At 32.8% G+C, this 17,003-nt stretch overlaps 1 protein-coding gene across 1 annotated transcript in view; it reads left to right on the forward strand.

Annotated features, from left to right (window-relative positions):
* Positions 1-14,208, forward strand: part of Gnat3 (G protein subunit alpha transducin 3) — a 39,810-nt gene extending 25,602 nt beyond the window's left edge. Inside the window, exons 6-8 of the mRNA XM_046464187.2 lie at positions 9,973-10,102; positions 10,293-10,446; positions 14,018-14,208. Of these exons, the coding sequence (XP_046320143.1) occupies positions 9,973-10,102; positions 10,293-10,446; positions 14,018-14,208 (475 nt within the window). The remainder of the gene's footprint in view (positions 1-9,972; positions 10,103-10,292; positions 10,447-14,017) is intronic.
* Positions 14,209-17,003: the final 2,795 nt, after the last annotated feature.

Below are 17,003 nucleotides of genomic sequence, written 5' to 3' on the forward strand. Positions count from 1 at the left end.
TATGTTTTAGTAATGAAAACAAATCAATACAATATAATTAATAAGGTCATTCATGAAAACATTTCTAAAGAGTTAAAATAACTTGAGAAAAACTGGCATGAATCATTTGTGTCAACCCACTTGTGTCAAAAAGTAAGCAAATGGTAATTAATATCATAATATTTGACTCAGTGAGATAAGTATTGTTAATTTTAAGTATGCACAGTAGTTATAAAATCTAATTAGAACAGCTATTTTGTAGATAAGATATTTTCAATTAATATGAATGAAATCGTTTTGAAATTCACATGAAATGTCAGGCCCACAAACAGTTAACTTTCTGAAAGGCGAGCCAAAGATCATGTAGGGCAGAGGGACCTCACAAATTGAAATCAACATCCTCTCTGGGCAAGTGTAAAAAAAGTTTGCGTCAGTCCTGGCTCCACTATTGTGTCATCCCTCTTTGGCAAATACTTTTTTCAGACTGCTGACCTTTGTTCCAGTTTCTGGACTTTTCCTTGGAAAACCCGAGTCCAATTTATTCTCCCTTCTGCTATCTTAAAGCTGACTGAGTATTTTCAATGCATTCTGCTTTCTGTCTTATTCATCTTTCTCTTCTCCAAATTCCTAACTAAAACTAGTACATTAGACTGTGTGTGGGCCCTGTGGTCAGTGAGTCCAAAGTTCTAATCCCAGGTTCTTTGATAAACAACAACAGGAGTTAAGGAAAACTTGCCTATTGGGTTTGTTCTAAAGATTAGATCAAGTGAGTCTTAGCAGAGAGTTATATAACTGGATGTAGCTGATGTTACATAAGTTAATGGGATTTTCTAGGTTCCAGATTACCTGGATGGCAGACCAGTTTTTAGAATTAATGTTATCTATTGAGAGATTATCTAACAGTTAACAAACCTGGTCACTCCCTAACATACTGACCAATTTAGTACCTTCTCATAAATAGTCACTGATAAATTATCTTGTTTTCTTTTCTACCTTTCCAAGCTTTGTGTTTACTGTTCTTTTTACCTAAGGGCAGGGCCCCCTGGATTTTGGCAAGGACTATCTCCTTATCCTGAGGATTACAAATCAAATGCCATGTCCTCTTGGATCCTTGATCATCCTATCTATTTACAATCCCTGCATCTGCCACCATTACATCTAGAAATGTGCTGGCAAACATTTAAGAGCAGGCTTTCTGAGGCAGCGGGTTGAGTTCATGAGGGAGGAAGGGTGGGAAGGGCCCAATTTGTGGCCCTCGAAAATTTCTCTGGAGTAAACATCCCCACCATAGCCAATTTTAACCTACCAATGTAATGTCACTGAATGTGACTAAATACAGAGTTGGGGAAAAAAATATAAATAAACAGCTGTTATGAGCCATGCCAGTATTATATATCGCCATTACAATATTGGCATGTCATACTATTTTCCTTTTAAAAAAAATACCAATATATGAAATTGCTTTTTTTTTATTCATTTTCTCTTTCTATTTATGTTTCTCCCTCACACACCCTGAACTCCAGGAGGTCAGGGGCATGTTTGCTGATAGCTCTATCTTCCATACTTATCATAGTGACTAGCACAAAGTAAGCATATAGTCAATTATTACTGAATGAATAAATGTACTGTATCAATCACTCTATGTATATAATCTCTACACTTTCAAGGAACCAAAGTTGGGCAGTGGTGTCCTTGTGTAGGTAAAGAATTAAGAAATGTTAAAAGGAGGGCAAAGATTTACCCAAGGTTTTACATAGAAGTACAAAGGATCAAGTACAAAGTACAAAAATGCCCATCTTTCTGTCACTGGTGGGTTGTTGGATAAGTTGTGGTGGAAATCATTTTTTTTTTCTGTAGAGTCAATAATGCTTCTTCCAATGCTATTGGTCATTTACAATTGTGTTCTGGGAGAAGGAGGAAAGAGGATGCTTATTAGGGAGATATAAAGTAGTTTTTAATGATTATTTTTCTTATGGAATCATTTTAAATTATTTATAAACATTTTTTAGTCACAATAGTTGATGTATATAAAATGTTTTAAAAAATCTTTTTTAGATATACTTGCAGTAAAGTGTATTTTGACATATTATATATACATGGAGCATAACTTATCTCACAGTTGAATCACCTTTTTTTCACATGCTGAACAAAATTGTCCAAATGTACACAGCCTTGTATAGTGTAAAATTTTATATTTCAAGATGGGAAGTATAAGAATAATGTACCTTCCAACTTCATTTCAGCAATTGCCCAGGTGTTAAAATATATTACATTAGCATTGATTTGTATTCATACGGTGCAGATCATCCTTATGACTATTTAAAACTAAAGACTTCATTTACATTTTAAATAAGAGAACTTTGCATTTTAAATAGGAATACCAAAATGAAAAATTATCTCTGCCAAAGTAGTGTACAATGTTCATGTATTATCTAATTTAATGGAAATTACCTTAGAATTCTCTTCAAACCAGAGTTCCAACTGTCAAACTGTAATTATTCTTACAGATGTTTAAAGTACTATGTAAATGGAAAATTCCATGCAAGTACAAGCCCTTCTACTGGTATAGAATAACTCCTTAGAAACAGATCTACTATGGTTTATCAAACAATTATAGAGAAGTCAATTTCTTCCTAAACATCCCATGATTTAAAAACTAGAATTGAAAGTACATTACATAGGAACCAAAGAAAAGAGGTCAGCAACTATGACAATGGAGCTTTAAATTTTGTAAATTTAACATAACTGCTTTCAAGAATATTTGAGTAGATCTGTGATACATGATAAATGGCAGTTTTCCTGAAATATGAAGCTAAGTCATTTTACTGTTTATTTGTGTGGGGTGTGAGTCACTTCAGCTTATTGGTAAGCTTTGTTATTGTCTACTAGATCTCATAGAACGTTAACTCGTGTATATTATGTTTGTTTCAGTTATGTTCCTGATTAACATTAACAAAAGAGTATGTGGTGTAATAAGATGTCTAATTTATTCAAATGACAGAATTTGTTTTAATGACTTTATGGAATCAATTATATAATAATCAGAGAATTATCTAGTGGGCATTGAAAGTTGCAAATACATAGACACACATGCTCTGTACCCACGTGGTGAAATAGCATTGACAATTACGGAGACTCTAGTTCCTTTATAGTTGTAAGTGCTTTCAATTCTGTTTTAAATCATGAGGAACTAAGGGGTTCAGAATGACCTCTATGAACATCTTTGATGTCTATAATTATCTACCCTTCTCTATTTTCAGAAATTGGATAAGGGAAAGATTTAATTAAAGTATCTTGCTACAGCTGCGTGATAGTGGCACAGACTCACTGGTTGACCCTCATATGCAGTTGTCTTAGGAAGCTGTCCCAACTCTGATAGAGCCAAACATCCTAAATAAACCCCATTCAGCAGAAGAGTTTAAAATAAATTCATACTCAGATTAGATCTTAATTTTATGTGGTCAAGTATATAGGAGAAGATATTAGAAATGTTGATTTTTTTTCAAATAGTCACATGCTTATTGGAAGAACAAAGGCATCTAACATAAATTAGTAGTAGAAACATTATTGATGTTTTTAGCTATTCTAGATCATGCAATAATTTTTCAGGAACTATAAAGGGAAGATTATTTCATAATAATTTATTCTAATATGAAAACTGAATAATCTTTTGTGGTCAGATATTTAGCCAACTGTTTAACATAAACCCATAAAACTCAACAGCTTTCCTGTTGTCTAAAACAGAACTATAAAAATCAACTGTTTAGTCAACTGTGTAATATAGTCTTACAGCACTAATGGCTTACCCTATATTAATACCATGGATGATTTAATACATAATTAATATACAGTGGTCACTTAAAAGACTGGTCTGTTAATTTTTAGCTATCTCATAATCAGTCATTTAAAAATCTCCTTTTAACATTAAAAGAATCCTAACTTAAAAAATCAGACTTAATAAGTAACTATGCCCCCAAAAAAATAAATGAAAAAAAACAAAAAATGTACACAAAATTGGCACTGTAAGTTCCATTCAATATTCTTAAAGGTCCGGCTATTTTACGAAGGGAAGTAAGGATATTCAAGCATGTCCATTCTATTCATTAATTGTTCATTATATTTCATCAACCTAAACATTCAGGCAGCAAGTATCTATGTTTTTCTTTGATTTTAGTTTTGTTTTTCCACAGAATGATCATAATGGAGTTGTTTTGTCTTTGCTTTTCTATATATATAAATTGGAGAATATTTCTACAGTCAAATATATAAGTGAATATTCCACTTAGAAATCTTCAAATTATTTTAATAGATTGTAATACTTTACATCTCTAAAAAAATAGGCTTAGATTAAAATTTAGAAGAAAAGCTAAGATGAAGCAGAAATACTTGAAAAAATAAATTCCTACAATGATATTGAAACAAAGTCTAACTCGTTTTTAGAGCTTGCATGCTTTCCAGGAGGATCAATTCAAAAGCAAAACTCTGGTCCTTGGTCTGAATTGCTAATAAGCATTTCAGTTCAATAATAGCAGATGGCATTAGAGAAATGTTCAATGCTCCCTGGACCTACATCAATCTGTGCAGAAAAAAAAATATTCTTTATCAAGTGAGTCATAAATGAGATTATAAACATTTGCTCTCAGACTTTCTGAAGCCATTTTATTAATAACAATAAAGAATGACTAATCTTTGTCCTCCCTTGCTTGAGAAAGAACGAAGCCTATTAAACCTAGAAGCTGCATAATTTGCTGAAAGAACACTGGGTTAAGGGTCACACTGCACAAGTTCCAGCCCTTACTATTTGTGAGTTTGAAAACAAACCATTTGTTTTTCAAAGACTCAGTCTCATCACCTTTAATGTGGGTACAGTACTATATTCCCTTCTGACACGCAAGCAAAAGTAGATATGAATTTTCTTCTTAGGAAGATCACACAATTCCTATAAATCTTTTATACCACAAAGTATTATTGTCACTGTTCTTATTTATCATATTTGTGTACATTTACCTAGAGAGAAAAACAGCTACCTTTTATGCCTGGTATTAATGTGTCACTAGTAAGCTGCAAAGAAGTCAAATCTTAAAAGAATGTCAGGCAACACCCAGTGAGATTGCTGGGCCTGCTTTCAATTTGATTTTATCTCAGTTTTCTTATATGTTTCAATTTCGGGGAAAATCATTCAAGGCTATTATATTGTAGGAAATATATGTTGTAGGAAATAAATATGTAGGAAGTATATGAAGTTTATTTTTCCAGGTTCTGTGCAATTTATGTGCTTCATAGAATCTATAAATTAGAATTGACTTAACATGGTAATTCTTATTATTGTTTTTATTTATTAGAGACCATCTGACAAACACAAAACAAAATAAAACCATTAACATGAGAAAAATATTCTTTTTCTCTGAAGTAAAACATTTGGTCATCCCCATGCATGGAATTTAAGCAATTATTCAAAATAACTTTGAAAAGAGGATTTTCTCAGACTTCTGAGATTTGAATATGAGTGATTAAAAGAGTATCAATCAAAATAGAGGGAAATGGATAGTTGGGCATAAAATAAGCTGAGAAAAGGAGATTCAAAAATAAATGCTAACAGGGCAGATTCAAGTTCTATTTAGTGGACAAAACTTAATCAAGGTGTCCTAGAATTTAATTCTTATAACACAGACATTCCTACTGTGGAAACTAACCATTGGGCTCCCCTGGCACAGATATTCCATGCATCCAATAACCTTCATCCTGGTTCCATGATGAATTGGTTTTGCCTTTAGCAAACCCTGCAGAGGGATTAGAATAGAAGTTGAAGATAAACCATGGGGGTTCTTAAAATCTAGTGGATGGGACTAAGAGTGGCGGTTTGAGTTTGAAAAACCCACCATAAATTTAAATCTAGTGATATAGATTGCTTTCACCTCACCAGAATCCACAAGCTAATACATCTTTGTTCAATCAAAGTATCACATTATTGCCAATAAATAAAAATGATACCTAATATGATCAAATAGAGAATATATAGAATGCCTGGAATCCAGAAGATCTATACAATGCTCATTAAAATGATGGGAGAAAAAAAAAAAAAAAAACTTCTCAGAAGGAAGGAGTTTGACATTTTTGCCCAATGACTTTTTTGGCAACATAGAACTATTCTCTGGGTTGGTAAAAGAAGGGTAAGGTTCAAAGTGAAGATGATGCCACTCCACTAGTAAGGGTGTGAGAGCTGTGGGGATCTCTGGTCTAAATTTTTAAAAAAAAATTATATCTCAGTTGTTAATAACTTATGCAGGATGACAACCATATCTACATAACCTATCATGGTTCCTAGAAAACATTAGCCTCAGCAAATATTAATTGAATGAATAAGTCCTGAGAAAGTTGTGAAACAGCTCATGTGAAAAATAAGAAAATAATTGTGTTGACGTTGTAAGTTCATGATGAGGTTTAAATGAGTTAGTTGCTACACAATGATTACATGTCTGGCAAATAGTAAACTCTTACTAAGTGAGTTAAATTAAGACCAATGTATTACAATTTGTGACATGGGAATTTGAGGAATAAAGAAGAGTCAAGATCTGAACTGTTTCCATTTCCCCCATACTTTAGGTAATTTCAATAAAGGTATAGATTAATCTCTATTTTTGCAAAATCTCAACAACAACAAAAAATCCCAAAATTGCTTTTATGATTTAATAAAATATTTGAATATATATTTAAATGTCTGAATATATACATATTATCCTTGCTTCCTTAGAGAATGTTGACTAATTATTAGAAATTAAACTATTGGGTAACCCTCACATAAATATAAACTTAAAGCCAAATTTCACTTCCCCTTCTTAATTTATTTACATGTTTGAAACTGTAGAGGGTTTGATATATGATATTTTTATAGACACAGATTTTAAATTTCTAATCTACATAACTTTTAACCATTATAATCAATATTATGAGCTTCTTCTCTTTTCATCTGCTACTGATGGTGTAATTTTGGTATAAAATAAAAACTCTGAAGACCATGAGAACCCTGGTATAAAAGGATTGATTGAAATAACAAATTTCTTTAGTCACAAGCAGCATAGCTGGGTAGCAGCTGAAAAAAATGTTCAATGGGTCTAAGAAGCCAACATATTTTATAATGAAAAATTGGGTAAAAGAAGGCATGCATTGATTATACCGAACCTGCATTGACCAGAGATAACAGTGGAGACAATGTGAATTGGGCACAGTTTTAGATTAGGAGGAGAGTTTGCAAAGAGAAACACCTGTTTCTTGTTTGGTTGGGGCTATAAGTAAATGAGAATGACACCTTGATGATGATCCTGGAGTTCTGAATCAAAGGTTTCAATACATGCATAGGGAGTTGCCATAGGTTTTTGTTTTTATTTTTATTCTTTTTCTCTCTTTTTGATTGGCACAAAGCCACTAGCTGAATTGCTTCTCTTATCCCCTCCTCTCCTGTATCCTCTAACCTGTAACTAAATTTAGAACATCTCAAGTTTTCTCCCTTTTATCAGTAAATATATACATGTGTGTGAGTATGTATTTTTGGTATTCTATATATCTATTCTCTACTTGGTTTCTATGGGAAATGTGATGTATAATGTATAGTTCTTTTGATTATCTCTAGTAAGTCAGCTGGTTGGTATTTATTATCACAAGTAGAGTTATTTTCTTTGAAGATGGTATATCTTAGATGCTTTCCAGTAATTAATAGTTTGGTTTTAACCTGGTACAACATCCCTGTAACTTATTTGTTTGCCCCTGGTCTCTTCTTCATCAAATTGATCTTCTGTATTCAGTTCAAAGTGATAATAACACACACACAAGGCAAATTTCATACCTAAGACCTCCCACAATCCCCTACTGATGATGATATAAAATCCAAATTCTCATGTAACATGAAAGTGCAGTTAATCTATTGGTAGCCAAATATGTTCAGCATACTCCTCTTTCCTCAAATTCTTTTCTCTTGATCTTTTCTTCTGCTGCCTTTGCCTGGAACATTCTTCCCCAGACATCTGATGAGCCTAATCCTTCATCTCCTATTAGGTTTCTACCCATCCGTCACCTTCCATACTTGATGGTCACTCCATTTCTAGTAACAGCCCTACCCTATCTATCCTAGGGGATATTTTAGGTTCGTTTCCAAACACAAGAACAACCATCACCGTCCCCCCACAGGATTAGGAACTTCCTGTAGCTAAACCTTTGGTGCATGACATATAATAAGTGCCCTATAAGTATTTTTTAATAAATGAGTAAATGATAATTATCTCAATGTTTTTACTTTGATCTTTTTCTAAATATATAAATGACTTTTGACCCCCAAACATGATAAATTCTCTCATGCTTTGATGACATGCATGTGTTTTATGCAAAAATTTCTGCCTCCATTCCATTAACATGGAATCTATTCATTTATTTAGAAGGAATTTATTGCATGTCTGTTATATATCAGGCATGGTGCCAAGGCACTGAAAATAAAGCAGTTTTATATCGTAGTAGTCCCTGCCATTGTGGGGCTGCTATTCTATTAGGGAAATGACAGATATCAAATGTGAAAAAAATTATTTTACAAAGTTAATTATTGATTATGATGACTATTATAAAGGAAAGAGAGTAAGGCCATATATAGCAAATAGATAGGGGGGTGAAGAGAGATACAATTTACATGGCCTTTCAGAAAGCCTCCTTTATGGAGGAAACAAACTAAGACCTGAAAGTTGTGAAAGAAAGGGTCACATGAGAAAGAAAGAAATCCCTGTGACAGGAAGAAAAGACAAACCATGCAAAAGTTCAGAAGACAGAAAAAACAAAGATTTATACTAAAGACTCTAAAAGAATAGCCCTGTGGTTAGACAGTATTAAGGATAAGAAAATGAAAGGAAATAGGCTTGGAAAGGAGAGCAGGAACCAAAGCAACTGAAGTCAATCATCACAAGTTCGTGATTTGTTCTAAAGGAAAGAAAACCATGAAAAGGTTTTAAGTGGAAAACTGGTGTGACAAGTAATTTGTTAAATTCCCTAAAATATCAAATTAGATACATTGAAACAAAATTTTGGGTGCTGTGGGAATCAGTTTGAGAACTGCAAGAGTGGAAACAGAGACCAGTTAGACACTTTGAAGGGGTCCTGGTGAGAAATGTTGGTAATTTGCACCAGAAGAGAGGAGTTGGAAAGAAATGGATTAATTAGGTAGTATTTATATGGATGATATGTAGTATTTGGAGGCAAGGGGAAGGGAGGAATTTAAGGATAATTATTGTTGTGTTTCCCTGTCCATGATGCAGCCTTTTACCAAGATATAGAAGTGGAGGGAAGATCAAGTATCCAAACTCCTCCTATAGTTTCATGATCCCTCAAGCTGACTTAACTCTTCCTCAGTGCTGACATGTTCCTATGTATTGAATATTTATTACATAATATTATAACAACTTGCTTACTTTTTCCTCTGTGAGATGGCAAATTCTTTGAATATAGTGACAACTTCTATTCATATTTGTGTAAGCAGATGTAGCACAGTGTCTAGTCCATAGGATGCAAATAATTGCTTATAAGAAGGACTAAGAAATCAGCTCCCTATCTTTCTGCGCTTTCTGTTCTTTCTAGAGAATGAATATATATATATATATATATATATATATATATATATATATAAATATATAAAGTTTGGCCAAATCTTCTAAGACTAGTACTTTTTTTTTTCATTAAAGCTAAACTGCCTTTAAATTGTCCACTTGCTCAGTGTCGAAATTATTTTACTGTACTCTGTATAGAGATAGAAGACAACAACAAGAAAAAAAGATGAACTTTTATTTTTTATGTTGTCCTTGAGTTGCAAGTAGACCAAATAAGATACATTTTATAATCCATAAAAATCAAAAGAATACATTTCAAGTCTATAGGAGCATCCATTTATAACCATGTTAACCTTTTGCAAATTTTGGAAGATCTTTGCAAGATTCGTTATTCATTTGATTTTTTTTTTAACAGAATGTTTGATGTAGGTGGACAGAGATCAGAGAGAAAGAAATGGATTCACTGCTTTGAAGGAGTTACATGCATTATATTTTGTGCTGCTCTCAGTGCCTATGACATGGTCCTAGTAGAAGATGAAGAAGTGGTAAGTCTGAAAGGAAAACAAGACCAAGGTAAATAACAAAGCCTTTCATTGTTCAATAGTGCTATGGCATTTCCCAACTCAATGAAGGCCTTCCAAGATGAATATCACTTCTAGATCCTTGTTTAGGATGCCCAACTGTCACATTTTGCAAATAATAATGCTACACATTCTTGTCTTTTATACCTAACAGAACAGAATGCATGAAAGTCTTCACTTGTTCAACAGTATCTGTAATCACAAGTACTTTGCAACCACCTCCATTGTCCTCTTTCTCAATAAAAAAGACCTCTTTCAAGAAAAAGTCAACAAGGTGCATCTTAGCATTTGCTTTCCAGAATATACTGGTAAGATTCTTTTCCTTTTGTTCCATACCTATAAGTTGTTGTGTGGATGTATATTTTCCTGTCTGAATCTTGACATTTAATATTTATGAGGATGAAGCCTATCATTGTAATTTAATCATGTCTATGATCCAAACTGAAAAGGATCTTACAAATAAAAAGTCATCTTCTCATGAAATTATGGCATTTGCAGGTAAATGGATGGAACTAGAAAATATCATGCTAAGTGAAATAAGCCAATCCCCAAAAAACAAAAGCCTAATGTTTTCTCTGATAAGTGGATGCTGATCCATAGTGGGGTGGTGGAATATGGGAGAATGAAGAAACAGGTTTGTATAGAAGGGAGAGGGAGGGGAGGGATTGTAGAGATAAGAAAGATGGTAGAATGAGACAGACATTATTATCCTATATACATCTATGTTTACAGTACTGGAGTGACTCTGCACCGTGTACAGTAAGAGGAATGAGAAGTTGTGCTCCATTTGTGTACAATATGTCAAAATGTATTTTAGTGTAAAATAAGTAAATAAATGGATTTTAAAATAAACAGATTGTTGGTCAATGAAAAGACCATTTAAGGAGAAAAAATAAGTCATCTTTTCCGTACTATTTAAAATATATCCCCACTGAACAAACTGGAAAATTTTAGATGAGAGTCACACTTACTACATCAATGACATTTCAAACTTTTATCTTCAACATAATAGGAATGCAAATTTTATTTCAGATGGGCAATTTAAACATACATACTAATGAAAACAAGTAATGCTATGTTAGATCTTAATGACTCTTCAATGTCTGAATTGTTCCAGGCAAATAGCATCAATGAATTTGAAAATAGTGGCATCTTTGCCTTATCTGGTTTATGTAGGTTCCAGAATTTTAGAGTCAATCTTGTTAGTCAGTGACTATAAAGATCAAGTTCCATAAAAGTGTTTTTTTTCAAATTCAAATGCAACTTTCTGTTTTGTAAACAGCTGGATGCCCTGTTGTTAATGAAACTATGTAAGTTGGAAATATTTATGCTTTAAATGAAAATTCAAAACCAGTTTTACCCATTAGTTGTGTGGGATGTCTCAGATGTATTGAGAACACAGCATTCTGTCAAAAATACATATTTATATTAGTTAATCTAAAAAATAGTGCTTACATTATTATTCCATAATCATAAATGCTATTTACTTATTTACAAATTTATTCTGTGATGAAATGAAACCATGATACCATATTTAATATTATAAATTAAATGTAGACACAATTAAGGGCTATTTATATATACTTAAGTAATAAGAGTTTATTTCTTCAAGCTATTTTTGGTTTATAGGGAAATGAACTCTTTGAACACAAAGTACAAAGAATTCCCATATGCTTTCCTGACCCCTCCCACAGGTTCTTCTGTCATTAAAACTTGTATTTCTTTTGACTGATGAATGATTGATATTGATACATTATTATCTAAAGTCCAAAGTTTAATTAGGGTTCACTCTTTGTGGTGTTCTATGTTCTATGTGTTTTGCCGTATGCATACCATACATCTACCTGAGTTAGTAAGCATTCTGCTACAATAGCCAATATCTGAGTTCAGTCAACTTGGGAAAAAATGATTTATTTTATTTTATGTTTTTGAGATTTCAATTCTTGGTTGGTTAGCCTGTTGCTTTTGGGCCTGTTGATGAGGCAGTAAATCATGGCAATAATGTGTGCTCACCTCATCATGGCTGAGAAGGAAGAAGGGTCCCACAATCCCCTTTGAGGGTACACCTTCACTAACTAGAATTTCCCCCAAAGACCTCAACTCTTAGAATTTCCACCACCTCTCAATTATGCCAAGCTGCGTACAAAGCCTTTAACACAGGCCTCTGGGGGACATTGTTGATCCAACCCAGAACATGATCATCATATTACACACAACTGCTTTGATGGTGAAAAATCCCCTGGGTCTCACCTATTTATACCATCCTCCTGCCCTTCAATTGGTATAAACCACTGATATTTTTACTCTTTTATAGTTTCACTATTTCCAGAATATCATAAACCTCAAGTCACACAGTATGTAGAATTTTTGACAGGCTTATTTGCCTTAGCAATATGCACATGAGTTTTCTCCAAGTTTTATTTTATTGACAGATAGTTCTTTTTTTTAATTCCCAAATAATATTACAATCCATAAACAAACCACATTTTGCTTATCCTTTCACTTATTAAAGAACAATTTAGTTGCTTTCAATTTTTAGCAATTATGAAAAAAAAACGTTGTGATCAACATCCATGTGCAGGATTTTGTCTGGACATATTTTTAGGAGCCACATAGAAGCACAATTGCCAGACTGCATGGTAAGACTATAGTTAGCTATGTGAGAAATTGCCCACTGTATAATGACTGTACCATTTTGCATCCCCACCAGCAGTGAATGAGGGTTTCCTGTGATTATACATACTCATCAGCTTTTGATTCTGCCAGTGTTTGGGATTTTAGCCATGTTTTATGGTTTTGTTTTTATATCCTATCTTCATACATATTTTTATTTTTTCTTCAGGACTGGGGATCAAACCCAGGGCCTTACTCATGCTAGGTATGCACTCTACCACTGAGTTACTCCCCAACCCAGCCATGTTATTTGGTTTTAAAGATTGTCTCTCACAAATTTTTGCTCCAAGTAACAAAGACAGGGAGGACTAAACCTTGTTTCCTTGGGAAATTATTATGGTCCTTCCTATGTCAAGTCTTCTCAAAGCACATTTGGTTTATAAAACCAATTAATATGCCACTTTATGCTGCCCTGTAGTGTCTGCTAACCTATTTTATTTCTCATTTTCTCAAGTGACCTATGGTATGTCCTAATAGTAAGGTTTCTCATGCACAGTTTTCCTCATGTTATTGCTCAGTGAAAACATCAGTCCAGAGACTTCTTTATAACCTTCCATGTTCTCATCTTGGTTTGATTAGAAACAGCCTATAATCTGGCCTATATCATCTATTCATCTTGATTACTTCAATTCCTCCACAATAGTCATTTGCTTCCATCTGCTGAGCTTCTTCAACTCTTAATTCATTTCCTAACTCTACCCTCAAGGCTAGAGGTACAGGAATTCTCACTTGCACTGCTCAGTTTCATTCATACTTTTTCTCTTCTCCCTTCTAAACTCTCTGTCAAGGTCCAACTCAAGTAGGACCTCCTTCTTCAGCCTCATCATCTAACATTTCCATTCACTTTATTAGTTTGTATTAAAACACATGCACATCCACAAGAACACTAACTCACAGCATTTGATGTATATACAGGTTTGCTTTGCTCACTTACTTTGTAAATATGTTGGTATTTCTACTGTATTGTGAGCTTTTTGGTACAGATTCTATTTTATCCTCTGGATTTCCCCCCTGTGGGAAGCACAGTTATAGCACCAAGTACAAGTTGCACAAATCTCTGGTGATTTACCCTTCCTATTTTAATTTTTCAATACATGGTATATCAAATAGCAGCACGCAAAGTGAAAACCTAATAGGTACTAGTATTATCTGCATTTTATCCTTTGTGACATACAATTAACACTTACTTGCTTTTTGTTTAACTAGGGCCAAATACATTTGAAGATGCAGGGAACTACATCAAGAATCAGTTTCTAGACCTGAATTTAAAAAAAGAAGATAAGGAAATTTATTCCCACATGACCTGTGCTACTGATACCCAGAATGTCAAGTTTGTGTTTGATGCAGTTACAGATATAATAATCAAAGAGAATCTGAAAGACTGTGGGCTTTTCTAATCAATCCTTTTTTTTCTACTTTTGCTGTGTACTCTTTAAAGACATATGTGTCTAAAAGGTGCTATGTGATTAGTTTGAATAGATATTAGCTTATCTAGAAATATAGCTAGCATTATAAGGATAACATTTTTCACGCATAAAAATTGAATGCATCATCACCTGTACTTGGTAAGTTTCAATTTCTCTGTAACATGGAGAATAGAAATTCTGATCCACAGGTCTAAAAAATGACATATTTGGTGACTGTAACAGTACATATTAGTGACACTGAATTTTCTTAGAAATAAACTTCTGAAAATGGCCTGTTTTAAGATAGAGTAATAAAAAATGCAGAGTATTTAATATCATTTCCATTGGCCAGATTTTAAAGGCATTCACTTTTTCTGACAATGTAACTGGGCCAATAATACAGAGACTGTATTTTCAAAAATGGTACAAAGTATTTTGTTGGTTAATTGTACCTCAGTTTAGCAGCTATAGATGAAATGTTCACTATACATATTCTTGTTGATGGGCAATTATATATGAAAAATAATTATGTGCAATTATATCTGCTATCTTTTTCCTTAAAAATCATTAATGCCCAGTTATGTTTAGATTTGAAAACTTCAATAATGTCTATTTACATAGTTCTGGTTAAGAGAGGGGAAAATGTATAATTAAGCACACAATGTAAGCTTTGTAGCCTAATGGTCTTCAGTAGAGTACCCATTCCCCAAATCTTTTTAAAAATAGCAGGGAACATCTTTACAGATGATGACCACATACTAAACACAATACTAAACCACAAGAGAAAATGAAAAAAAAAAAAAGTTCTCAGCCTAGTGTATTTTGAGTTTTGTGAATATGAGTAGCAAGTAGGAACAAACAGAAGATTTTTAAAAGAACTGCTGACTTTCTCTATTAGTTCTAAATGGTCTACTCTAAATAGTATATTGTACTCTAATGGTCAACGTCTACTTTCTCAAAGCTAAATTGGTGTCTTATAAACTAAATTACTTTATTTGTGAAGAAAAAAATGGTGAATTTCTTTTCTTTGTAAAAGTGTCTACCATTTGTAAACTATACTCAAAACATCTTTCAATATCATTTATCCTACAATTGTAAAAAGTAATATATAAATTAGACTATTAAGTCAAGCATAAGATTTATAATTATTATTTAAAGAGAATTAATTAGATTTTTATAAGGTGAGATTCAGGGAACATAAATTAAGCAATTTTCCCATCTACAGTTCAGGTGAATTTTAGTAGCTCTGTCTCTTGATGTAGCTACTTCATTGTTGTATAACACATTTCCATTCTACACACATAAGAATGATTATAACTTAATAAATAATTTTGACTAGCATGTCCGTGGCTTTAAAAAAAAACAATACATACACACAAAGAAAGTAATGTACATACACAGAGCCAAAGGAAATAACACACACAGTTAAATAAAAAATAAACTATTAAATATAAATTTGAAATTCTTTTGCAGAATATAAATTATTATTAAGGAGCCTAAGCTCAAAAAACCTGGAACAGTCATTTTGATCAGACATTCAATAAAATTTTCTGGCTAGGAACCAATATCCATATAAAGTCAGTACTTCTCCAGTAGATATTCCATACCGTGAAATTTTAAATTAATACTACAAATAATATAATCTCATCCATCATTTTGGTCTCCTCTCACTCTTTTTAAACCTATTTATCTTTAGTGTGAGAAAAATTTTCCAGAAATGAAAAAGTATATTTGAAACATTAATATTATTGCTATTTAGACTTTTAACTCTGATTATCATTATGTTCCGTTTTTAGATAGAAATAGTGGGGTGAAAAATGATTCAACTTTTACTTTGAAAATACAGAACTCATTTTGATCTGTGTAAAAAGTGACATTCATCAATATTGTTTATGAATTATTATCGTCTGAGGGCTTTTAAAATAACATTAAAGGACCAAATTAAAAATGAAAGTCAATTTAAAAGTTAAATTTCTTCCAGCCCTATGGTTGAACTAAAAAAAAACTTTTCTTGAATGCTAACCAATATATTTTAATTAAGGAGAAATATTTTTTGGTGATGAAAAACTTAAGGTTTATATTATATTACGATTGCACTCTTTAAAATTAAATCTACATTTTGTTTTACTTTTTGAGTTTTTATTATAAGAATTTGGAGTAGATGTACAGTATTTAGGGCTCAGAGGTAGTAACATAATGAAAATATGAGAAGTGTTGCTTTCACCTAGAGAAACGCCCACTGAGAGCAGCAATGTTAAGGTTGGTTAAGATTTAAATACCCATTTCGATTGAAAATTCAGTCTTCTAACCATACAGTCTGTGCCTTGGATGTGAAGCATCCCAAAGCAGCCTTGGGTCTTCGCTGCTTAATTCCATGTTCAAACAAATGAAAGACATACAAACAAACAAACAAACAAACAAACAAAAAGAAATGCCCCTCAAACACATTCTAGCATTATTCTGATAATTTCCTCTTCAGCTCAAGATTTATTTTCCTGAATCAAAATATTCCCCAGTCCTGCTTGCCTTAGACCCATAATACAATCAACTCAATCATTTCCAAGATTTGTCCAGTGCAGACATGCTGCACTACTTCAGGGATCTGATTTGGTCTTACACAACAGGGTCATTAAGTATTAGCTCTTCCAGAAGCATGAACTGGCTGACAGACAAGACTCTGTATCATGGGATTAATGACTAGAGTTATAAATGAAGATAATTTACTGGGCAATTATACCTTTTGTCAAAATATCATGAAAATTGTCAATTCTACAAATAAATTCTGT

Source organism: Marmota monax, unplaced genomic scaffold (assembly GCF_021218885.2).
Source record: "Marmota monax isolate L192 unplaced genomic scaffold, Marmota_monax_Labrador192_F-V1.1 WCK01_AAM20220418_F8-fsc00065, whole genome shotgun sequence".
NCBI lineage: Eukaryota > Metazoa > Chordata > Mammalia > Rodentia > Sciuridae > Marmota > Marmota monax.